Consider the following 25908-nt stretch of genomic DNA (forward strand, 5'->3'; position numbering starts at 1 on the left):
ATACAGGACAGTTGTGGGACAGGTACGTACTACTGAGGGTATATCTGAGATGGTTCACTCCACTATTGGGGTGAAACAGGGCTGCCCCCTTTCTCCCACCTTATTTGGGATGTATGTGGATGAGGTTTCGGACTATGTAGAGCGGGAGGGTGACAGAGGAGCAGAGCTAGCAGGGACATGGATTCCGTTGTTATTTTATGCTGATGATATTGTGTTGATCGCAGATTCTCCAGAGGGGATGCAACGTCATTTGGATGCATTGCACACGTTTGCAGAGGACAGTGGATTGTCTGTTAACCTTGGTAAAACCAAGGTGATGGTGTTTAACACCACAGCACAGTGGGTTAGGAGGTTAGTACCCACCTTTACATATGGTCAGGAGAGAGTGGAGTATACAGATGCATATACTTACCTTGGTGTGGTTTTTAGTGGCCCACTATTTTCCTTGAGGAGAGCAGCGGAGACCAGATTAACGAGAGCTTATGCAGCATTGGGGAGACTAGAGAGGATGTGTTCACAGGTTCAGTTTCAGGAACCTCGAACAAAGCTCTGGCTCTTTGACACTTTGGTCACTTCAACCATGCTGTATGGAGTGGAGATATGGGGACCCTCAGTGGATCACCACAGTTGAGCTGGTAGCACTGATGGATGGAGATGTATGGAGAGGCCCTTGCATTCTATGATTTCCCGGATGATTAGTGCCAAGGCCTCCGTACCACATGATATTATCCGTGCAGAGATGGCTGCCCCCCCCATTGGTAGTAGAGGCACTCACTCGATCAGTCTCTTTTATACATAGCACTTGGGCTCTCCCTAGAGACAGATATGCTCGCTTAGCCCTGGAGTCTTCACAACAGTTGGCATCACAGGGAGACGGATCATGTTGGTATGCACTGATGACAGCTTGGTTCCAACTGCATGGCTTTAGTATGGACAGGCTACCTCCATTTCAGTACTCCCTAGATGCACCTCCGTCCCTCTCATACGGGCAGAGATTACCAGACTTATTAGGCAGGACTTGACTCAGCTGGACACTAGGAGGACATGGATATAGCCGACACACGAGCTTGGTACGAAGATGGCTTCTATAGAGATCATCTTCTCCAGCTCTTGGAGGATGGGTTTGTGATTAGACCCAGCTACATGGATACTATTCTTTGTCATGGGGTACGGTGTGCTATTGGTCAGATGCGCACATCCTCACACCAGCTAGAGATTGAGACTGGCAGATTCAGAGGAGTACCAGCTGAGGCCAGGATTTGTCAGTTGTGCCAGATGGAGCTAGAGACAGAGTTACATTACATATGTCACTGTCCGGTATATTATGAGATACGAGGCCTTTTTTACCTCGTGTTCAGAGAGGGTTTTGGACCACTTTCCAGAGTCATGAGATACCAGGATTAGAGATGCCTCGGAGTATACTTGTTGGAGCTGCGTAGACACAGAGAGGGTCTCTTGAGAGGGAGGGTATCAGAGAGGGAGAGACACCTACAGAGGCAGATTACAGACTTCTTTCGACGAGAGATTGAGCAGTCAGGCCAACAGGCATTGCAGCTAGCCCCAGAGTATAGCCGCACCAGAGGTACACTGGTTGATCGGGCTATAGAGCTGGGGCGGTCCAGGCGCCTCAAGATGAGAGGCCCATCCCGACACCAGCGGAGAGTACAACAGAGGATCAGGACCATACTAGCACGGCATGGGAGACGTCCAGTCAGAGTACTCACCATGGAGGACATTGAGGATATCCGCCATCGACCGATGAGAGACATCTTTGGATAGTGATGTATATGATGCTTACCTTTGTTGTTGGAGTTTTCCTTCCCAGATGTTATCCATTAGGAGCTCCTAGTACCTTACTTTTCCTCATAGTTGTTGTTTCTGTTTCAGTTAGTTGTTTAGTTGTTTTAGCTTTTCTTACACAGACATTGTATCAGATCCACCAATTGTTGTAACCTTTTTGGTCTCATAGGTCATTTTGGCCTTTTGAGGACGTTAATATATCATTTCATTTCATTTCATTTCTCTCTCTCTCTCTCTCATTAGCCCCATGCTTGATATTTTGGAGAGTGGTATACCATCTACTGGGGGCTGATGTTGCTCTCATGTTTTTGTGTTCCTAGTATTCCATGATGAGTTTCCATGGACAGTTTTGTATCACCCTAGTGAGATAGCTATGTTTATGTTTTGTTTCTGTTTGATTTTCCATTGCATGATGAGATATGCCATGGACATTGTTGCATCACTTTGGTCTCATAGGTCCATTGGGTCTTTAGAAGATGCTTAATATATCTTTCTTTCTTTCTTTCTTCCTTTCTCTCTCTTTGTCTCTCTGTGTGGGACAAAGGATACACTCATAGTAACCGTGTGGAGCTGCAAGGGGACACTGTGGTCTGACCTAGGTGGCTTCATGGAGACATACAGTGGGAGGCAGCTGGTTTTCTATACCGAGACTCATCAGAGTCCGGAAAGAGGTTTTCCAATGGTCACTGGTTACACGTGGAAGTCAGCTTATCAAGGAGAAACGAGGAATAATGGAGGGGTTAGAGGATCGGGTGGAGTAGCGATACTGTTCAGAGACTATCTCAGCCCTATGATCACAGTGATGAAGAAGGACGAGGAAGCTAGGTTCATGTGGGTCAAGCTCAGCTTTCCAAAGAGGCGAAGCTTGTACATTCCTTTGTGCTACTTCCCGCCAGATACATCGAGCTCCCCATTCATGCCACGTTACAATGACATCATGGAGTTCTCCACACAAGGAGACATTCTACTTGTAGGTGACTTCGATTCAAGGACATGGAGCCTCCAGTCTCATCAGCCATATGACTTTGACTGTGATTCAGCCGTCATGTATGAGCTTGACCCTACAGAGATGGTCACCAGAAGGACCTCAAGGCTCAAAAGGATATGGGACTCGCAGCAACAGGGGGAGCATTATTAGACATGGGTGCCGCACATAACTTGATTATATATAACGACATGTCTAGATGGCCAGAATTTGGAGGATTCACATGCTTTCCACACGGAGGAGGAAGTAGTACAGTGGACTGCCTGATGGGCTCTCCAGCCTTTACCCCTTACATACAGGATTTCATCATACCCCCTCCCCCAATCGGATACATATCTTGCCTTCACCATCTCAAATCTCCCACATTCGGTGCCATATCCCATACAAGTTACAACCCTACACGAAGGTGCACTTCCACCATGATCTCGACAACATCTACAAGGATCACATATGGCATCGCCTCTCAGTCATTGACTCACATACCACCCCCCTTGCCAATGCCACCACCCAGCTCTCAGCTTATCCTACACGAGTCAGCTCAAGCCACCTACCTGTGCACCACCCGTCAGCAAAACCGAGCCCCTATTGGATCCATACCCCAAAACAGCATGGTATGATCATGAGTGCAAAGCCTACCGTGTGCAACTTTGCCAAGACCAAGCAAGGGGCATCATCACGGCACGACAAGCACACCGGAGATCTAGGCGATTTACCAGGTGCAAGAAGCGGGAATTCTTGGCCGAGAGGGATTTCTATAGGTGTTTCTTGAGTGTATACAGCTCCGAGGCATGGTGGATGCTAGAGGAGAGGGGCCCCGCCACCCCCATCACCAACCCAGTCACATGGCACGGATATGCCCAAGGGCTCTATGATACCCCAGATCAACGCACCTTTGATACGTCACAGATCCCCCAGCCAGCCAGATCTTCGCTCTTCACGGTGGTCAATGTTACAAGGGCCATACAAAAGCTTAAGAGGGGGAAGGCCAGGGACCATGAGGATCTCCAGGCTGAACACATCATACATGCATGTGATACCCTTGCACCCTTGTCGTTGAGCTGTTCAACACTACCATATGTGAAGGCCTATCCCTCTCTTGGGCTACCAACACAATCTTTCCCATCCACAAAGCTGGGGATACCCTCGACACACACAACTACCCTACTATCATGATAGGGCACATCCTAGCCAAGCTTTTTGGTTCAGTCCTATAATCAGAAATCAGCAATCATGTAGAGAGACATGGCCAATGAGCCAAGGGACAGGCGGGGTTCAGGAGGTCCTTCTCCACCTCTGATCACATCTTCACTTTGAGGGCCATTATTGAGGAAGCCAAGGATAAGGGAAGACATGTATAGTACTACTTTGTGGATTTCCGCAAAGCTTGTGATAATGTCTCGAGGGCTCGTCTTTTCAGGAGACTCTAGGAGCTTGAGATCCTAGCGGATATGATACGGAGAGTACTAACACTATATGAGTTGGTGACAAGGAGAGTACAGGCACCCGGAGATATGTCAGAGGAGATAGTACTATTGGGGTGAAACAAGGATGCCCACTATCACCCACTCTCTTTGGACTCTATGTTGGAAAACTTCATTGACAGATTGGGAGGGGTTAGATCTAGATTGGCTGATACACTAGTACCCATCCTCCTGTATGTAGGTCTACACTCACAGAGAGTCCTCACACAGTTTTTGCCTCAACAACCCCTAAGGTGACTACACGTTGTACCCGTGAGCAAGAGGAGCCCTAGCTCAAGCCTCAGATAGACCCGCCATCACCTTATCCAGAGCACCCATCAATGAGGGGTCACCATCGAGAGAGCATGCCAGATTCGACGGGTCTGATGTCCATGCCCTGGGACCCTCGGCACATCAGCTCCAGAACCGGGACAATCTTGAGAGGTACTGGAACCACCCCCCTTGAAGTGGATGTGTCTCACCTCATAGATGTAAATGTGGATGGCATAGAGACACCTATTACATGGTGTACACATGCCCCAAGGCCAAAAGCCTTGGGGCTTTAAATAGGTAGCATTATTTTGTCTTTTTCGTCTGTTTACAAGTATTTTTGGAACACATAATCTTTGTAATCCCTTATGTCTTATAGACGCTTGTCAGAATATGCAGCGGAGATGATGACCAAATCTGGGAACACAAGAGCAAAAACGCAGGCAGAAAAAACAGCACAAAAAGAGAGAGATGTAGGCGTGTAACTCTGCTCTGATATACACAAGAAGATCCCGAATATGATACAAATGAGGTATGGGGGCTGAGGACCTATATATACTCCCCTAGAGGGCAGTCGGCCAGCATAAGAGAAGCCCACGACTGATAAAAGAAGTCCACGACTGCATAAATGCAGTCGGCCAGCTATCTGGTGCCAAAACCTGATCAAAACCAGTCGGCCAGCAGTAAGAGTGCCCACGACTGATAAACATCCAGTCGGCCAGCACTGTACTGCTCCTGGCACCCTCTGGCAGCCCTCCCAAGCCTCAGAAAAATGGGAAAAAATAGGGGAAAAATACGGAGAGTGGGGAAAAATGGGAAAACACCTCATAAGGGCGGGCACACCCACAACAAAGGCCCTGGTGTATAAATCTAGACAGGAGATGACTTCTAACACCCCCTCTCAGCTCCTGGCTGTGTGACCAACCACTGGGAGCTGGGGTGCCGCCTGAGCAAATCCTGAGAGCGACTTCGTGAAGAGGTCCACCGTACTGTCCTCCGTCGAACAGAACTCCAGCAAGATGTCATCAGCAACGATCTGTTCACGAACAAAGTGCCTCTGGATGACCATGGGTCCCTCCAGTGGAAGCCCAAACCTGCAATGTAACCTCCTCCTGCTCCATAAAACTGCTCCTGGGCCATAAGTAGATCTCCTCGTGTCCGGATCTCCTCCCCAAACTGAGTCACTCCAACCGTGGAGTCGGACTCCATCCAACAATCCCCCTCCTGTGTACAAGAGTCCATGATCCTTCGCATGCCGCAGAAACCACAGAAAACGCAATCCTGCCTCCCAAAGAGACATCTGCAACCAAGAGCTCAACTGCCTCATCAGGAAGCTCCCGTCCAATCCGGTGTCCATCAACCAGATCAATGAACCATACAGCTTCTGAGTCACAGAGACATCACACTGCTCACAAGGATCAACACCTGTTACGGTGCACAAGCAAGTCCTGGAAACCTGTCAACCACCCCCTCTGAATCCGGAACCACAAAGCCTGGAGAAACCACCTCCTTCTGCAAGTAAGCACCTGTCACCTGCCTGGCTTTCCGAAAGGTCCCCGTGGAAAGAACATCCTCAACTACTGGAGGTTCTATGTCCCGAACACGACGAGACATCAGAGCATAAGTGACTTGTTCAGCTTCCTCTGACTCACGAACACAAGAACTACCAACCTCAGTACTGGAAAGTTCCTGCCAACTGCTGCCATCTACTGGCAAGCTATCCACCACCTGGTCTCGGAAAGCCCGCACCTGCAGCGTATCCACACCTGAGTAGCTATTACCACACTGCCACTCATCACAATCTTGAGGACCTGGGGGAGAGAGTGCTGAAAGCCTGTAGACTCCATTCTCCACTCCACCTTCCCAAACCACTTGGCCTGTTGCTTTGTCCCGGAGAGCAACAAAATGCTCATCAAACTCCACCCGTACGCCAGTCTTGCAAACCTGATGCACTGACAACAGATGAAAACCAAGTGCCGGAACATACAACACCTGGGAGGAATGCTTCCCCCCTCTGCCATCGGGAACTATCTCCATCCTGCCCTCACTGTGAACTGGGAAAGTGGACGTATCCCCAGTAAGAATATGACCAGAAAGCCTGCAGAGATCCTGTAAACCGGAACGGGAAGGAGTCATGTGCCTGGAAGCACCACTATCGAGAATCCACTCCCGAGTATCCGTTGCGGAGAGTCCTCCAATCTCCTCCTTGCCTGAAGAAAATGAAGCATCGGTGTCCATCACCTCCAGGTGCACAAAAGCCGGAGTCTTCATGATTGCTGAGGAATCTTCACCCTTCTCGGTCTTCCGCTTGGGACACTGTCTCCAGTAGTGGCCGTTCTCGCCACAATCATTACAGGTCCTCTCTGCCTTCAGTTTCTCGCGGTCAGCGTCGGACTTCTGCTCAGAAGACTCCTCCGATGAAGCCTTCCCTTTGCCCGAGTTACGGCCTTTCGACCGTTGGCCAGTAAAGGCCTCCGAACCTCCACCCTGAGGAGGGTTCGTAAATCGTTCCTCCTGGTCCAAGACCATGGGCACAAGCTCCTCCCACGTGATGGTGCTGAGCCTGCCACTGGTAATCAACGACTAGTAGAATGCTGAGTACGAAGAGGGCAAATGTGACAGCAACGTGATGGCCATGTCCTCTGACGATATCTCCTTCCCAGCCTGGAGAACTTCCTGCTGAAGAGCCTGTAGCTTGTTAATATGCTCCCGCATCGTCGACGACTTTGCAGGGCTCATAACCCGCATCTGGACTTCCAAGGAAATCCTCTTCATGGGCGATACCCTGTTGTAAAGTGAGGCCAAATGCTGCCATATACCTCTGGCCAGCGTCATGTGCTTGACATGATTGATTACCTGCGGTGTGCAGTTGAGGAAAATAAACGAACGGACCCTGGCGTTGACGCGATCCCACATCTGTGTCTGGGCCTCCCGGTCCTTTCGGATTGACGGTAACTCCCCTTCCTCTACTTCCGGCCGTGGAACACCAACAACGACAAAATCGGCGAGATCGTAGGACTCCAGAACGGATTCCATCATCACCTTCCATATGCCGTAGTTGCTCCCGTCCAACTGACGGTCCACCGGGAACGTGGGGAGTGTCGGGATCTTCACATGTCTCTCGGCCATCTCAAACAGATCTGCCATAGCGGGGATGTACTCTGAAAAGGGTGGGTGGGTGGGAACAAAGAAGAACTGATACCTGCGAGTGGCTGTCCAGCAAATCAGCCCGCCTTCCTCTTGCTTCTCCTCTTCCCGAACAGTCCAAAACAGTCCACCAATCAGCCACAAAACAGTCCCCCTCGTGCTCACACAAATCCCAAGACCTATCTAGAGCCTAGGGCTCTGATACCATGTCAGAATATGCAGCGGAGATGATGACCAAATCTGGGAACACGAGCAAAAACGCAGGCAAAAAAAACAGCACAAAAAGAGAGAGATGATGACCAAATCTGGGAACACGAGCAAAAACGCAGGCAGAAAAAACAGCACAAAAAGAGAGAGATGTAGGCGTGTAACTCTGCTCTGATATACACAAGAAGATCCCGAATATGATACAAATGAGGTATGGGGGCTGAGGACCTATATATACTCCCCTAGAGGGCAGTCGGCCAGCATAAGAGAAGCCCACGACTGATAAAAGAAGTCCACGACTGCATAAATGCAGTCGGCCAGCTATCTGGTGCCAAAACCTGATCAAAACCAGTCGGCCAGCAGTAAGAGTGCCCACGACTGATAAACATCCAGTCGGCCAGCACTGTACTGCTCCTGGCACCCTCTGGCAGCCCTCCCAAGCCTCAGAAAAATGGGAAAAATAAGGGGAAAAATACGGAGAGTGGGGAAAAATGGGAAAACACCTCATAAGGGCGGGCACACCCACAACAAAGGCCCTGGTGTATAAATCTAGACAGGAGATGACTTCTAACAGCTTTTAGTCATTAACCTGCGCTGCCTGCCCGTCTCCGTGTCTGCCCGCCTGTGTGTTGCTCCCTTCGCCTCCCCTATCCCACCCACCCTACCTGTCTCCCTGTCCGCCCGCCTGTGTGCTGCTCACATAACTCTCTCTCTCTCTCTCTCTCTCTCTCTCTCTCTCTCTCTCTCTTGCAGAGCTTATTGCTATGATGTTTAACCGAGCCATGTGTGAGGGTTTTCTTGGGACTTGGAATATGTCCACGATTGTGCCTATCTGCAAGTGAGGGGATCCCATGCTTCGTGGGAATTATCGTACCATCATGATTGGTCACACATTGGCTAGATTATATGCATCTATTCTTGAGCAAGAGTTGAGTAGATGGGCAGAGAGAGAGGGCATACGTGCATCAGGGCAGGCAGGGTTCAGGAGAGGTTTATCCACTCTTGACCATAGCTTGACACTCAGAGCTATTATTGAGGAGGACAGATTATATGGCAGGAGGATTTATTGTTGCTTTGTGGATTTCCGTAAAGCTTTTGACAGAGTACCCAGAGCCAGACTGATGTGCAGACTACAGGAGATGGGAGTGCCCACAGAGGTGATTTGGGGAATCATGGCTTTATACAGGACGGTTGTGGGGCAGGTACATACTACTGAGGGTATATCTGAGATGGTTCACTCCACTATTGGGGTGAAACAGGGCTGCCCCCTTTCTCCCACCTTATTTGGGATGTATGTGGATGAGATTTTGGACTATGTAGAGCGGGAGGGTGACAGAGGAGCACAGCTAGCAGGGACATGGATTCTGTTGTTATTGTATGCTAATGATATTGTGTTGATCGCAAATTCTCCAGAGGGGATGCAACGTCATTTGGATGCATTACACACGTTTGCACAGGACAGTGGATTGTCTGTTAACCTTGGTAAAACCAAGGTGATGGTGTTTAACACCACAGCACAGTGGGTTAGGAGGTTAGTACCCACCTTTACATATGGTCAGGAGAGAGTGGAGTATACAGATGCATATACTTACCTTGGTGTGGTTTTTAGTGGCCCACTATTTTCCTTGAGGAGAGCAGCGGAGACCAGATTAACGAGAGCTTATGCAGCATTGGGGAGACTAGAGAGGATGTGTTCACAGGTTCAGTTTCACGAACCTCGAACAAAGCTCTGGCTCTTTGACACTTTGGTCACTTCAACCATGCTGTATGGAGTGGAGATATGGGGACCCTCAGTGGATCACCACAGCTGAGCTGGTAGCACTGATGGATGGAGATGTATGGAGAGGTCCTTGGTTTCTATGATTTCCCGGATGATTAGTGCCAAGGCCTCCGTACCACATGATATTATCCGTGCAGAGATGGTTGCCCCCCCCATTGGTAGTAGAGGCACTCACTCGATCAGTCTCTTTTATACATAGCACTTGGGCTCTCCCTAGAGACAGATATGCTCGCTTAGCCCTGGAGTTTGGGAGACGGATCATGTTGGTATGCACAGATGACATCTTGGTTCCAACTGCATGGCTTTAGTATGGACAAGCTACCTCCATTTCAGTACTCCCGAGTCCCTAGGTGCACCCTCCCTCTCTCTCAGAGATACTCTGTCTCTCTCTCTCTCTGTCTCTCGCGCTTTGAACCCCCGTCGCCTCCCTCCCGCCTGCTGTTTCGAATCTGTGTCGCCTCCCCCCTCTCGCTTCGAACCCCCGTCTCCTCCCTCCCGCCTGCTGTTTCGAATTTGTGTCGCGTTTCGAATCTGTGTCGCTCCCCTCTCTCGCTTCGAACCCCGGTCGCCTCCCTCCCGCCTGCTGTTTCGAATTTGTGTCGCGTTTCGAATTTGTGTCGCCCTCCTCTCTCGCTTCGAACCCCTGTCGCCTCCCTCCCGCCTGCTGTTTCGAATCTGTGTCGCCCCCCTTTTCCCACCCACCCTTGCTCAGGCCCCCAAGGCAGCAACATAACTCTCTTTCTCTCTCTCTCTCTCCCCCCTGCCTGCTGCCTATCTTTCTCTCTCTTCGCAACAGCCCCCTCTGGCCTCTCTCTGTGTGGGAAGCGCTGCAGACAAGCACATAGCTCTTCCTATGGCCAAGGGTTAATTAATTTTTAACCCGAAACCAGCCTTTTTCAGCCCAAGACAAGATGGCGAGGATCGACATTGAAGACCTGATCAAGGCAGCCATCCAACAACACAAGAAAGAGACGGACAATGCAATTAATATGGTCAACCGGAGCCTTCTTGACAAAGTCAAGAAGCTTGAAGCGTAGATAGCAGCCCAAGATGCAGAGATCGCAAATCTCAAAATAGAGATAGAAGAAGCACATGCTCAACATAAGCTCGAGGAAGGTGAAATTCAGCCCGTCATGATGGAGGAGCTGAACACCATCAAGGCCCAAGTGAGAACACTTCAAGAGGGAGAAGAAAAGAAAGCCCGGGAGACCTCCTCGTGGGTGGACGTGCTCACGAAGACGCAAAAGCAAGTAGATAAAGCGGAGAAATGGATAGAAGTGGTCAAGAAAGGTAAGAACAAGGAGGCTGAAAGCAGATCTACCTCGAAGATTATTAACCTAACCATTGAGGAGGAACAAAGAAGAAAGACAAGGGAACTTCATGTGCGGATCACGGGGTTTAAGGACAGTGACAATGTAGAGGAGGAAGCCAAAGATTTATACACACGCATGGGCATTTCGAGGCCTACACACACGGGGGCTTGGAGTGTGGGCAAGAAAGACAAGAATGGAGGAGAGAGCTCGAAGGAGAGAGCTCTCATTTTACGCTTTCCCACCTTGGAGGCCAAGAAGGATTTCTTGGCCAAGCGCTCCGCCCTTAAGAAAATGGGCGTCTTTTTAGGAGATGACCTCACCTTGGCACAGCTAGCACATATGAGGGAGTGCATGCTGGAGATTAGGGCAGCCAGAGAAAAAGGGAAGCTAGCATTTTACAGAGGAGGCAGAGTGGTGATACTAGAGAGACGCACCACCTGACGGTGCGAGACCTATGGTACCAGTCTGAGACTTGCAGTATGGAACTGCAACGGAGCATTGAGACTGGATGTGGGGGCCTTTGAGGACAGCTTCAGAGATAGGGACATCATCTTCTGCTCGGAGACACATCAGGCCCCAGGCAGCACGTTACCCAGAGTGGCGGGATACAGATGGGAGACGACTTGTAGACATGAGGCCCGTTCGAAGCATGGTGGTCGCGGATCTGGAGGAGTTGCAGTTCTTTTTAGAGAGGAGCTTCAGCCACTCATCCATGTTATGCGCCGTGATGAGAGCGCGAGGTACATGTGGGTCAGAGTGAGGGCAGATGAGGGTAGACACCTATACATTGCTATATGTTACTTTCCACCCAGCACATCTCATTATGCAGCGCCCAAGGGGCAATCTCCATATATGATTCTAGATGAGGACATATGGGAGTTCTCCAGGGAGGGAGATGTTATCATACTTGGGGACTTTAATGCTCGAACGGCTCAATACCAGACCTCCTCCTTTGACACTTCGGAGGAGATGTTGAGAGAGATAGATGTGGAGGAGATGTGTTTGACCCGGAGATCACAGGATGAGGTGGAGTGTACTGAGTATGGGAGATACCTCTTGGAGATAGGGACTGCACATGGGCTGGCCATTTTAAATGGCCTAGAGAGGTATCCACTTGCCAGTGGCTTTACTTGCTTTCCACACAGACATGGGGCCAGCACAGTGGATTATGTTTTAGCCTCGCCAACCTTCATCCCGAGTATCCAGGATTTTGCGATTGGCCCTAGGCCCATCGGAGTTACGGTGGATCATGCACTTCTCTCCTTTACGGTGGATTTCCACTACAGTACCCACCAGGTTGGGCAGTCCTCCTATCACCCGAGATATACCTTCTGTAGAGAGACTGATGGAGTATACACCGCAGAGAGCAGACGCCCGACTGGCAGGGAGTCCACACAAAGACAGATTACTGACTTCTTTAGAGGGACTACCCGGGAGGACACATAGCCGACAGCCCAGCAGCGAGCACCCCGTGGGACTCTAGTTGAGAGAGCTATCCAGTTGGGCAGACGTCCGAGGGTTCGCGGATCCTCACATCAGAGACGGTGCCTACACCGGAGGATTCAGAGCATCTTTGCGAGGCATCGGGCTCGCCTGACCAGGCATCTCACTATGGCAGATATCCAGGCCATCCGGCAGAGACCCATGCTAGAGCTCCTAGGATGATTACGACTCCAGCCATATACTGTTGTACTCACTGTCACTTTTGTACTCCCCCATATTCATGTATTCATGTATCCATGTACTCATGTACCCCATTTTGACTAGTAGCATTAGCTTCCCACTCTCCCTAGTTGCTGCTTCCGGATGCCCCCCCTACTGATGTATTGTGGGGCTAGATACTTAGTTCTTTCTTTTCTTTTCCAGACAGTGTATCAGATGTCACATGGTTGTAACTTTGGTCTCATAGGTCACTTTGGCCTTTTGAAGACGTTAATATAACATTTCATTTCATTTCATTTCTCACACAGGCAGAGATTACCAGACTTATCAGGCCGAACTTGACTCAGCTGGACACTAGGAGGACATGGATACAGCCGACACACGAGCTTGGTACGAAGATGGCTTTCTATAGAGATCATCTTCTCCAGCTCACGGAGGATGGGTTTGTGATTAGACCCAGCTACATGGATACTCATCTTTCTCATGGGGTACGGTGTGCTATTGGTCAGATGCGCACATCCTCACACCAGCTAGAGATTGAGACTGACAGATTCAGAGGAGTACCAGTTGAGGCTAGGATTTGTCAGTTGTGCCAGATGGAGCCAGAGACAGAGTTACATTACATATGTCACTGTCCAGTATATTATGAGATACGAGGCCGTTTTCACTGCCTGTTCAGAGAGGGTTTTGGACCACTTTCCAGAGTCATGAGATACCAGGATCAGAGATGCCTCGGATTATACTTGCTGGAGCTGCTCAGACACAGAGAGGGTCTCTTGAGAGGGAGGGGATCAGAGAGGGAGAGACACCTATAGAGGCAGATTACAGACTTCTTTCGACCAGAGATTGAGCAGTTAGGCCAACAGGCATTGCAGCTAGCCCCAGAGTATAGCCGCACCAGAGGTACACTGATTGATCGGGCCATAGAGCAAGGGCGGTCTAGGCGCCTCAAGATGAGAGGTCCATCCCGGCACCGGTGGAGACTACAATCGAGGATCAGGACCATACTAGAACGGCATAGGAGACGTCCAGTCAGAGTACTCACCATGGAGGACATTGAGGATATCCGCCATCGACCGATGAGAGACATCTTTGGATAGTGATGTATATGATGCTTACCTTTGTTGTTGGAGTTTTTCTTCCCAGATGTTATCCATTAGGAGCTCCTAGTACCTTACTTTTCCTCATAGTTGTTGTTTCAGTTTCAGTTAGTTGTTTAGTTGTTTTAGCTTTTCTTACACAGACATTGTATTAGATCCACCAATTGTTGTAACCTTTTTGGTCTCATAGGTCATTTTGGCCTTTTGAGGACGTTAATATATCATTTCATTTCATTTCATCTCTCTCTCTCTCTCTCTCTCTCTCTCTCTCTCTCTCTCTCTCTCTCTACTTCCTGCCTATGGGAAGCACTGCAGAGTAATCTCGAGGAATGGCTCTGAGTCTCCAAGAGAAGCTCGAGACCCTCGAGACGGTAATGAAGGCACTAATCAAGGAGAACAAGAAGACATCTGATTCCAACCTCAATGAGGTGGAGAACAAATTACACCGGCATATCATGGCCCTCGAAGCACGGGTCACGGACCTTGAACAAGAGAACACGGCACTCAAGGAGGAGGTGAGTGCATTGAAAGTGGAACTGGTAGCCGTCAAGATCACCGGGAAGGAAGAAGGGGAGATTAATGACAACACTCTCACGGCCATCAAAGAAGAGATCTCCAAGGAGATCACAAAGGACATGGAGGGAGAACTCGAAGCCAAGCAGTCACGATGGGTTGAAGTGGTGAAGAAGAACATCCGTAAAGCATTGAGGAGGAGAAGATGAGGCAGGCCCACGGCCTCAACATTCGAGTCACAGGTAATGAGCTCCCGTCCTGGATCTTCTGCCAAAATGGACCAAAATAACTATCAGTCCTGCAAAGCCCTCTCAATGACTGAAATAAGTCGGTAGAAATCTCGGTGAACGACAAAGTATTCACCTCTCTAATTCGACTAAGCGCATCTGCAACACTATTCATGGACCCTTTCCGATAACGAATCTCAAAATCAAAATCGTGCATTAACTCAGCCCAACGAGCGTTCCTTCCTCTCAAATCATCCGCATCACACATACTTGATTGACTGATGATTAGTCAATACCACAAACTTGGAGCCATATAAATAATGTCTCCAAACCTTGAGAGCATGAATCACAGCATAAAGCTCCTTCTCAAGGGTTGGCCAACGAGATTGAGTGTCTAGCTTTTTACTTTCAAAGGCAACCGGTCTACCATCTTGAAATAGAGCAGCCCCGATGGCATAGTCACTGGCATCAGTTTCAAGAACATAAGGCCGACTAGGATCAGGTAATGCCAAGATAGGTACTTCCTTGACTTTATCTTTCAAAAGTCTGAAGGCCATATCCAAATCGTTATTCCAAGTGATAGGCTGATTTGACTTACGTCCACGACCTTTCAATAAGTTAGTCATCGGTAGTGTGAGCTGAGAGTACTCCCGCATAGATTTCCGAAGAAAAACAACAAAACCGAGAAAAGAACGAAGTTGTTTCACTGTTCGCGGTATAGGCCAGTCCAGAACCTTTTGAACTCGGTCATAGTCAATGCTCAATCCATCTCTAGTGATCTTGTGTCCCAAGTAAATGATTTCTGTCATTAAAAACTCACATTTACTTAATTTAGCATATAGTCGATTCTGTCTTAAAATAGATAAGACAATCGTGAGGGGTCTAACATGATCCTCAAGAGTACGACTATATATCAAAATATCATCTAGGAACACCACCACAAATTTTTCCAAATGTTCACGAAAAAGATCGTTCGTCATTTGTTGGAAAGTGGTTGGAGCATTGGTTAACCCAAAAGGTAATACGAGAAACACGTAATGGCCATACCTAGTCCGAAAGGCGGTTCTTTTGACATGCCTTTCATGAACACGTATCTGGTGATAGCCAGTACGTAAATCTATCTTCGTGAAATATTTCGCTCTTGTTAACCGGTCAATCAAGTCATCTGATCTAGGGAGAGGATAACGGTTCTTAATTGTTAGTTTGTTCAATCTCTTGTAATCTATACACATTCTCCAGGTGTTGTCCTTCTTTCTCCTAAGCAACAGAGGTGCATCCCAAGGTGATTTACTTGGACGGATTTGGTCCATCCTCAAATAATCTTCGAGTTGTTTAGCCAACTCATCTTCCTCAGCTTGGTTCATCCTGTAAGGTGGAATACTGACAGGATGAGCACCAGGGATCAAGTCAATACGATGATCTACTGCCCTTTCAGGTGGTAAACCCGATGGCAGTTCCTTAGGAAATACATCTTGAAACGAATCAAGTATCTTCTGTAATTCTTTGCTTTCAAATACACTTAATAATTCATTGACATCCATGGAAGGTATGAGAAATGAAGAAAGTGGAATCAATACACAATGGAAAGCGGTATACAAAGAAGAATCCATTATATTTTCAAAATCAACTGTATTTACAAGAGGTCCGGATTCTTTGAAGGTTGGTCCTCGTGTTAGCCATAGGTGCGGATAACTTTCTTTTATGCTTGTTCCCCATGCTCGGTAACGGGTTTAGACTTGGAAAAGACCATTGTATCGTCATAGATACGAGCTGAATGAATGGCCTCGTCCAATGTTTTGCATTTGTTATTTTTATCCTTGGTACGCTGCTTTTACTCGCCCCCGAACTATTCCGGAGTAATATTGGGGCCTAAAGCAGAGGCGAAGGTATCCATACTCGAAAGAGTAGATAGGGTAGTGGTCAAGAGAGAGATGGAGTTCTGCAAAGCTTACATCTGGGCGGCGATTTGTGCCTGACGTTCCGAAGAAGAAGCTTCAAGAGCTACTTTGAACTCTTGGAAATCAGATTTTGACACATAATCGTCAAAAAGATCGGCATCGGTATCTGCCATAGCCGGCAAGCCTTCGCGTTCGACAAGGGGCTCCAACTCCGATTCTTGGGTCGACATCGTGAAGAGGGCAAGTGGAGAGAAAATTCGATCTTGCACAAGAAAAGTGCTAGAGAACTTGAGAGCTTGAGAGCTTGAAAACTTGAGAGATGTGTGGCAAGAAGCCCACTTAAGGGGTTTATATAACCTTCCCCAAAAGCAACTTGAGCTTTTGCTTTTGTGTTAATATATATATATATATATATATATATATTCCGTTTTCTTAAAAAAAACACCTTTAAACCTTAGGGACCTCTAACTCTTTTATAAAAAAAAAGTTTAATCTAGAAAAAAAAAACAAAAGCACCCAAATCAGGGAATGCTTTTTCTGGTTTTTTTTTGGTTTTTTTTGGTTTTTTTTGTTTTCCCCCTGGATTTAGCGCCGCCGCGCCGGTATGCTGCCGTCGCCTGCGTTGCTATCGGATGTGTTTGTGCCGGCGCCTGCGTTCGCTCAGGTGGCCTGCGTCGGCCTGCGCCAGCCTATGCCTGGGCTTGGCCGCTTGCGCAGGCGTGGCCGCCTGGCTACGTAGGCCTAGGCGCCTGCCAGTAGGGCCGCCTACGTAGGCTTGGCCGGTTGCCAGTCTGGCCGCCTGCATAGGCTTGGCTGCTTACATGCTTGCCCGCCTACAGCTTCCGGTAGCCCATGTCCAGCACGCCAACGCCCGCCAGCGTTCACACCTCTCGCTCGCTCTCTCTCTCTCTCGCGTTCAACAAAAAGCAAACATGCTTTTTTTTTTTCTGTTTTCTCACTCGACTTGTTCATGCAAGTGCACAAGCATCTTCAGCCTTCTTCTTGCAAAGCAAAACAACCCTACCATCTACCTACACCCTCATCACGGGTTTCTTTGATGAAAAAGTACATACTATATGAAAAAACAGCAGCATGCATAAATAAAACAGCAAGCTTCTTGAACACATACCTTTCTTCGACCTCATCTTCTCTACCTAGCGACTTGCTCGTTCACGAGGCACGCTCGGATACCACTGTCAAAACCCCACCGGATCTCCTCGTAGAACGCTCCTGGTTCGAGACTTGAAACCTGCAAACAAACAAATAAACAAGAAGGGGATGCATGCCTGACTCACCTCCCAACCTCGACAGTCGTGGGCAAGCCCACAGACTTGGCTGTCCCCACCGAGCCATGAGCTGAGCTAACTAGGCTGACGTACCGACCAATCTCTACCTCGCGACGTCCCATACTGCCACGAAGCTACCCTCGCGGGCCTCGAGATTGCTGCCGGCCTCGGTTGCGTAAAGCAGGTGCACGTCTGCACTAGATCCAGGCTCCAGACCATAGAGCTCTCACAAATCACGCGAGACTCTATATGACTAATGACTAACCTTGGCCACCCTTTTATAGGCTCTTGGCCGGTCATTGGGCGTCCACACTTGGGCGCCCGCCCGTTAGTCTATCCCTAACTCAGCTCGCCAATCAGCCTGCCTAGCTCCAAGCTTCCCCAAACCTCAAAGCTAGTCTTGTGTGCGTGTAGCACACGGTAGATACACACTGTGCACATGACAAGGTCGAGGACACGGGAGCTTGCAGGGTGTTAGAGGACATGGGGCTGGATAACACCAGATATGGTCATCACTTACTTGAGCTGGGAGCCCGACAGCATCTCGTTATTTATAACGGAATGAGACAGTGGCAGGATTCTGGTGCACTGACATGCTTTCCACGATCCCGGGGGGGGGGGGGGGGGGGGGGGGGGGTAGCACAGTGGACTACAACATGCGGTCCATCGAGACCACACAGGCAGTGACATCTTTCACCATCCCCCCCTGTCCTATTGGTGCGGATCACACGTACCTCTTACTGTCACTGGCCGACTCTGCTGGTCTGCACATAAATAATCATATACACACAGGCATCGCATCCAACTTTCTACTTCACCCATGACTTGGTAGACATATATGAGCATCATGTATATGACGGGCTACTCCAAATGGATCCCCTGTCACCTCTAGACACACTCACCACCCAGCTGTCATCTCTACTACATACGGCCGCCACCCGCAGGTTCCCCCATCATACACACATTGCACACACAGATAGATCTGGAAGCATGCCCCAGAATCGGTGGTATGATGATGAGTGCAGAGACCTATATAGACACCTCCGTGCCCATAGAGCATTGGGGACCATTACACAGAGATAGGCGAGCCGACAGATGAGGACCCTCACATGCCGTAGGAGGCGTGCATATGAGGAGGCACAGTACTGGGATATATACCACCTACTCATGAGCAGAGATGCAGCCACTGCATGGCGCAGGAGAGAGCCTCACCCTCGTACCCCGATTGAGGATCCACACACATGGCACACACATGCAAAGAGCCTCTACCATATCCCTCAGCAGCTGCCCATACCACAGCCACAGGAGTCCCGCCCTACCACCTCTACTTTCTTTAATGGTAGAGAGAGCTATCCGCCGGGCATGGGAGATTGGTTGACCACAAAGGTATATAGAGTGAGCATCTTATTTCTGCAGTTGACACACTGGGACCCTTTGTTGCTAACCTCTTTAATAGGGCACTAGTGGAGGGCCTACCAGCTGAGTGGACTATGCACACCATTGTGCCTCTCCACAAAGCGGGAGACATGCTAGACCCTAGCAACTACAAGACTATCATGATTGGTCATACATTGGCCAAACTTTATGGCGCAGTGCTTGAGGCAGAGTTGAGCTCATATGCAGAGAAGGAGGGATTGCGAGCACCAGGGCAGGCTGGATTCCGACGAGCTTTCTCCACTATTGACCATATATTCACTCTGAGATGTCTGATTGACCTGGCTAGGGCGCGGGAGAAGAGATTATACTGCTGCTTTGTGGATTTCCGCAAAGCATTTGACACGGTGCCATGAGAGAGACTCTTCCAGCGCCTACAGTCATTGGGGATCCCATCAGAGATGGTTTGGGGCATCTATGCTTTATATGAGCAGGTCCTCGGGCGCATACGATGCCCCGGGGAGCTATCTGATGTTATTGCTAGCACCATAGGTGTGAAGCAAGGATGCCCACTCTTTCCTACACTATTTGGGCTATACATCGATGAGGTGGTTGACTTCATTGGTCACGGTGGTGGGGAGGGGGTAGACATCTCAGGTACCACAGTCCACATTATGCTATATGCAGATGATATTATTTTGGTCTCTGAGTCGCGGATGGGACTACAGCACCATCTCCCATTTACGACTCCGCCAGGAAGATTTACTATGGCACAGGCAACCAGGGATAGACTCACACGAGGGTATGCAGCTCTGGCCATGCTAGAGAGACAGTGTCACCAGGCACACTTCCAGGAGCCCCGCACGAAGGGGTGGTTGTTTGACACACTAGTCACCCCTGCTTTGATGTATGCTGCAGCAGTATGGGCACCTGGGCTCGCCACCTCCACATGGTCTCAGATAGAGAGGCCTCAGATTCTCATGCTCTCACGGATGATCCGCAGCAAACCCTTCGTCCCACATGACATTGTCCGGACGGAGTTTGCTGCACCTCCTATGCTAGTCGAGGACCTCTTCCAGGCGATCTGCTTCATATAGAGGATCAGAGATATGCCATCAGATCGACTCTCACATAGAGCTTTTGAGGCGTCCAGGCAGCTCACAGAGAGTGGAGATAGGAGCTCATGGTATTCACATATGATACAATGGCTCACTCAGCATGGTCTCGACATAGATCACCTGTCACCTTTCCAGTATGATATACATGCACCACACATCCAGCTCTCTCAGTGAGAGGAACAGAGTCCTCTGGCAGGATTTATGGCAGCGATACACTCAAGAGACTTGGATTACACCCAGTCAGCGTCTACCGCCGAAGATGCTATACTACAAAGATCAGTTTATGCATATCTCAGCGGATGGATTCATACAGAGACCTGGATACATGGATGTGTACATGCCTCACAGTGCCCGAGTGGCGATTGGCCAGCTCAGAGTGTCATCACACCAGTTTGAGATTGAGGCAGGTAGGGCAGCACGGATCCCCAGAGTAGAGAGGATATGCAGACTATGCCAAGAGGAGGTGGAGAGTGAGGAGCATTATGTATGCAGATGTAGAGCATATAGTGTCATTAGAGAGAGATACACCACCATCTTCAGTGGACATCCCTCACTCCGCCAGATCATGAAGTCCGCAGACCAGTGCAGACTTGGCCAGTTCTTGCTAGAGACACAGCGCCACAGAGAGACACTGCTACGGACTCATACCACAGGGATGTTGGAAATAAGTGCTCACTAGGAGTACTTTTAGTCTTGGTCATCTCAGTGTCTGCCACGTGGCACCTCTACATTTATCCCATAAGTGAGTCTACTCTATCTTGTACTTCTCACCTATATATTGTAGGTGTCACATCAATAATCAATCAATCTTGTGTCTTGTCTACACTCATCTCAAGGTAACTCTTTGTCTTTCATTTGTGTTCTTGTTTCATTTCTAGTCTGCTCTTGCTTTCATATTTTCAACATGGTATCAGAGTAGGCTGCTCCTGCCCTGTGTTGCCCGCCATAGCTTCAGGCCACCAACTTGTAGGACCAGCCTATTCACATTCTGCACAGGCTGCGCCGGCCTGAACTTTCTGCGCCAATTTTTTTGCTGTCCGCCCTGCGCCGGCCTGTTTTCCAGTTGCTGCTGTTGGTGTTTCTTCATCTACAGGCTGCGCAACCTTCTGCTGCTGTTGGCGCTTCATCCTCTACAGGTTGCGCATCACTCCATTCCTACAGCTTCTGTCGGCCATACCTGCAGCTACTGTCGGCCTCCCTCTCTGGATGAGCAGCACTTGTACTGCTTATTCACAGGAGCTGTATTACACCTCTGCAGCAGCCTACGTCTATCTGCTGGAGGCGGTGTTTCTTCATCTACAGGCTACGCATCACTCCATATCTGCTGCGTACTTCTCTCGTTTTCTTGGAGCTGCTGCTGCCCGCTGTACTGTTGCAGCTCTCCTTTGGCTGCCTTCTTCATCGACTCAAGGGTGCGCATCATCTAAAGGCAGTTCAGTTCTGCCATCGCTTCCTCTTGAAGAATCTACAAGGTACTGTGCATTGTCTCCTTCAGTATGCTGGTCAGTCCTTTTCTTATCCTCATATCTGCAAACTACTAGTTCCTCATGCTTCGATGGGCTGTCACATGCTATGGCCTTGACAAGTGGTGAGAGAGCCGGCTTCTAAAAACAGTTTGGATCTCTTCTTTCATTCATTTCTGCAATCTTGTAAGGGAATAGACACTGCCCTTGCATTTTAGCAAGAGGTAAGACCTTCCCACATGGCCTCTTCTACTCATTCTCTCATGTCTATCGACAAATTCAATGGCTCCAACTTTCATACTTGGCAAATCAAAATCAAGTGCCATCTTATGAAAGAAAGTCTTTGGGACGTTGTTCACCATGCTGCTCCCGAAGATTCCGACATTGAGCAAGTTATCACTTATGCTCCAACTGCCAAGAATGACAAAGCCTATGCTATCATCTTGCTCGGTCTTGGAGATGATTACATTCATCACATCTCCGACATACAGTCTGCTTCTCGAGCATGGATTACTTTGGATACCCTGTTTGGACCCCGCTCTAAAAACTCCAAGATTGCACTTATGATCTCATTAGGCTCATCCATGCACCATTTGTGGCCGTGATAATCACCGGGAGAAGGACTGCTACTCTAAAACCTCTACATCAGCCCCTACCTCTACCTCAGCCCATGTTGCTGCAGCATCTACATCAGCAGATCTTGCTGTTCATTCCTATGATGAGGAGTGGGCTTTCTGATTACTTCATGTTTTTTGTCTACCACTTTGACCACCGATGATGTAGGTCAAGGGGTTCTATGTCTTACTCATTATGCTTTTTTTGACTTCTCTCTTGTCCCTACCCAAGAGGCAAAGATTGCCCTTGAGGAGGGGATGTCTTCAAGGTCCATCTGTTTGTCTACGTCAGTCTTCTGTCTATCTAGTCTTGTCTGTCTGTCTATCTGTTGTCTGTCTATCTGTCTATCAATCTGACTGTGTCTTGTTTTAGATCCATCTTGTCCCTATCCTTGTGGACCCATATGAGGATATCACTTGAGGAGGGGTGTCTTAGGATTTTTGTCTGTCATGTCTTGTCTCTCAGTCTATAGGTCTTTATGTCTATCTTCTAGTCTTGTCTTTCTGTCTTTCTCCTAGTGTCCACTTAAGGAGGGTGTTGGAAATAAGTGCTCACTAGGAGTACTTTTAGTCTTGGTCATCTCAGTGTCTGCCACGTGGCACCTCTACATTTATCCCATAAGTGAGTCTACTCTATCTTGTACTTCTCACCTATATATTGTAGGTGTCACATCAATAATCAATCAATCTTGTGTCTTGTCTACACTCATCTCAAGGTAACTCTTTGTCTTTCATTTGTGTTCTTGTTTCATTTCTAGTCTGCTCTTGCTTTCATATTTTCAACAAGGGAGAGGCAGGCGACAGCTCTAGCTCCAGCTCACTGATCTATCCCAGTGCCTACCTTGACACAGGAGGGGGTTACACTTCAGCGCGCTGCGGATCTCCGAGACAGATGGAGACCGAGAGCACCAGGCTACCAGACTACATCAGAGGGAGATCACAGAGATACGGGCTCGACATAAGCACCATATCCAGGAGTGGCTAGCTCACTTACACTCACACCCGGAGATCATGCTCCGAGGTATTTTTGCCTCGCCATCGCCTATGTATCACATATTACACCCCCATTATGGTACTGGTTGGAGCTAGACAGATCTGCATTGCATTCTTGTATACCCTACACATATAGGTTGCATACTGAGCCTCTAGCAGTAGTGCTCCATCCATCACCCCCCCCCACTAGCTTAGTACTTTCATAGTTTATTTCATGTTCATTTTGTCCTCTTTTTTTTGGACATCCAGAAGACATTGACAGTTGTACATTGATTTTGTCTCGTAGGTCGAGTTTAGCCTCTAGTAGACGTTAATACAGCTTTCTTTCTTTTCTTCTTTCTTTCCTCTCTCTCTCTCTCTCACACACACACACACACACACACACACACACACACACGCACACACAAACTCTGCAACTCCACTAGTTGGTGTGGAATGCTTGGTTGAACACAATGCTAATCAATACACTTAAATACACCAAGATTAAATGGACAACAAGCACAATGCAAGATGTAATTTGCTCAATTTATAAGAGACGCACAATGAGCTCGAACTTCTAGCTCCTCCCTCAAATAATGTTTATTGATTTAGGGAGAATCAAGTACATAGTGTCATGGACATTTCTGACCAGATTTCCATGCTGAATACAATATTGCAAACAATATGGTTGTCAGTGAAGATCTGCAACTCACACTATCCTCTATTCCTCACCATCTGCTCTCTATTGTTCTACCCCCAGATGGTAGAAGGAATCTGCAGGAGAGCACGTAGGACAAGAGAACACTACACAGGGTATGTGAACATGGAGTCCTGCTCCTCCCTCTTGCTACTTGCTTCCATAATTGAGCATTAAAGCTTACCAATTGCAAGTAGAGTCGATGCTAGCGGAAGTCTTCGCGATGGAAGCATCCGAAGTGTTGAAATCTTCAATTTGTCACGATCCTTCATGAGACGAAAGTCTTCAAGTGGATGAAGGGAACCTTGGGAGTGCTTCCCCTATGGTTCAACTTGAGAAAGGAAGGCTGGAATTTGGGTTTTTAGCCAAAAGACCAGAATTTACAGACTGTTTTGCTGAATTTCAGTCATTGGGAGTGTGTAGGAGAGTGAATACCACTTGGAAACACTCTTGGAAGCTTGGAAAACACATTAGCAAACTTGGATATGGTGTGGGGAAGGAAAAAGTGTAGAAAATATAGCCAAAGAGCCTCATGGAGGAGAGCACCAACTTCTAGAGAAAGAAAAAACAAGAGAGATGATGAGATGTCCACCTTGGGTGTCAGGTAGAGAGGAAAAGTGACTTGTGGTGCAAGTTGGGATGGACACATGGCTGGTTGCTCTCTTTGAACAAAGGGGGCAAGGTCTGGTGGGCATTGAGCTTTGTCCACACCTCGGGACATCTATGTGTGCGAACACAAGGTTGGTCATAATTTAGAAGTGAGTTTGGTCTCGCCCAAAGCTTAATAAAGTGTATACACTCACTTATACATTAATGCTAGTTTCTAAGGCTAGGTTTTGACCAATACTTACCAACCTGTCACATGCCACATAACCATGTCAGTAGATACGTTCACATGTACGGTTCACGGGTGGGCATCCCCTTTCCCAGAACTACATATTGGTCAGGTAAGCATGAAAAGAGCATGCAAATTCAATTTGCAGGCAAGCACATAAAGATGCTATGCAATGCAGCATTGCTATGGACAATCCCCCAGGCATTTTTGGGCATGTACACAGTGGCATAACTCCCAAGAGAAAGCCAAGTCCACAGTATTACATGAGTGGCATCAATCCTCAGCATATGCAACTGCCATGTGTGTGACAAAGCAGACCCAAAAGGGTGGCCCAAAATAGGTCCCAGAAAGGCCCTCAACAAGTTGACCTGGTATTAGTGGGGGGCCAGCACTATATAAAGCGTGCTGCCCTCCTCTCCAGCACACACACACCATCCAACCACGTTGCTTGCTTCACCATTGACTGCAACCGCTCTTGCATTATCAATTGATCTTCATCAACTTGCGTTCAGCAGCAGTCCGAACCAACATATATCATCAAGCACAGGCGCTCTACTTCTTGCGCAACATACCTATGCAGCAGCCCGATTGATCAACGCAAGCATACATCATCGTGCATACATCCTCAGCATTCTGCAATGCGGTACTCTGCCCTTGTTGCTATAGCAGTTCAGCAACTCGCCCTACCCTTACACTTGCATCTCCATATGCTGCCCCTGCCTCTTGTGTAGTCCTGCGTTTGCAGCCTTCGACATCCTCACGGAGTGCCACCTCTGTCCTCGACGTGAGCCTTCGTCACCGATCGAGCCTCTTGCATCAGCTTCGTCCTTGCTTCATCGCCGGTCTACTACTGTCAATCACCTCACAACAGAGGCCTTCTTGTACTGGATTACATTCACCATTATACATATACTCATTCATCCATTTCATGCTGTGTTGATTTGCTCTGATATCTCGCACATCAGGTTCTTTCGTTCTTTTGTCCTCACATGGTATCAAAGCTATCGTGAGCAAAGGGTTTGATGACCTTGAGAGCACACAACATGGACCGACTATCTGCAATTTTGGAGGACCAACCTTTGTCACCAGAAGTTGATTCTCCTTATTGAGATCGAGATCACACAGAGGATGGGACTTCTTACTCATTGGAGAGCCCTGTTCGAGGTCTTACATTGGGAGTCGACCAG

General features: G+C 48.5%; 3 protein-coding genes across 12 annotated transcripts in view; all 3 read left to right on the plus strand.

The window, feature by feature from the left end:
* LOC147635519 (Peptidase C78, ubiquitin fold modifier-specific peptidase 1/ 2) overlaps nucleotides 1–25908 on the plus strand; it is a 101780-nt gene that overhangs the window by 40524 nt on the left and 35348 nt on the right. The window lies entirely within an intron of this gene.
* LOC147635520 (uncharacterized) lies at nucleotides 10300–11535 on the plus strand. Its single transcript, XM_086802199.1, has one exon. It carries the CDS (start codon nucleotides 10783–10785, stop codon nucleotides 11401–11403), a length of 621 nt encoding a protein of 206 aa, XP_086658325.1. The 5' UTR covers nucleotides 10300–10782; the 3' UTR covers nucleotides 11404–11535.
* LOC147635521 (uncharacterized) overlaps nucleotides 11407–25908 on the plus strand; it is a gene marked incomplete at its 5' end in the record, with an annotated part of 18638 nt that continues 4136 nt past the window's right edge. The window contains 2 exons of the mRNA XM_086803242.1: nucleotides 11407–12343; nucleotides 21234–21552. Coding sequence (XP_086659368.1) covers nucleotides 11407–12343; nucleotides 21234–21552 — 1256 coding nt within the window. The remainder of the gene's footprint in view (nucleotides 12344–21233; nucleotides 21553–25908) is intronic.

The sequence above is a fragment of the Cibotium barometz genome, chromosome 9 (genome assembly GCF_041138505.1).
Source record: "Cibotium barometz isolate CiBa-2024 chromosome 9, ASM4113850v1, whole genome shotgun sequence".
Lineage (NCBI taxonomy): Eukaryota > Viridiplantae > Streptophyta > Polypodiopsida > Cyatheales > Cibotiaceae > Cibotium > Cibotium barometz.

Excerpts from the sequence above, each read along its gene's own strand:
- LOC147635520 (XM_086802199.1), top strand. The coding sequence starts at position 10,783 with ATGATGGAGGAGCTGAACACCATCAAGGCCCAAGTGAGAACACTTCAA.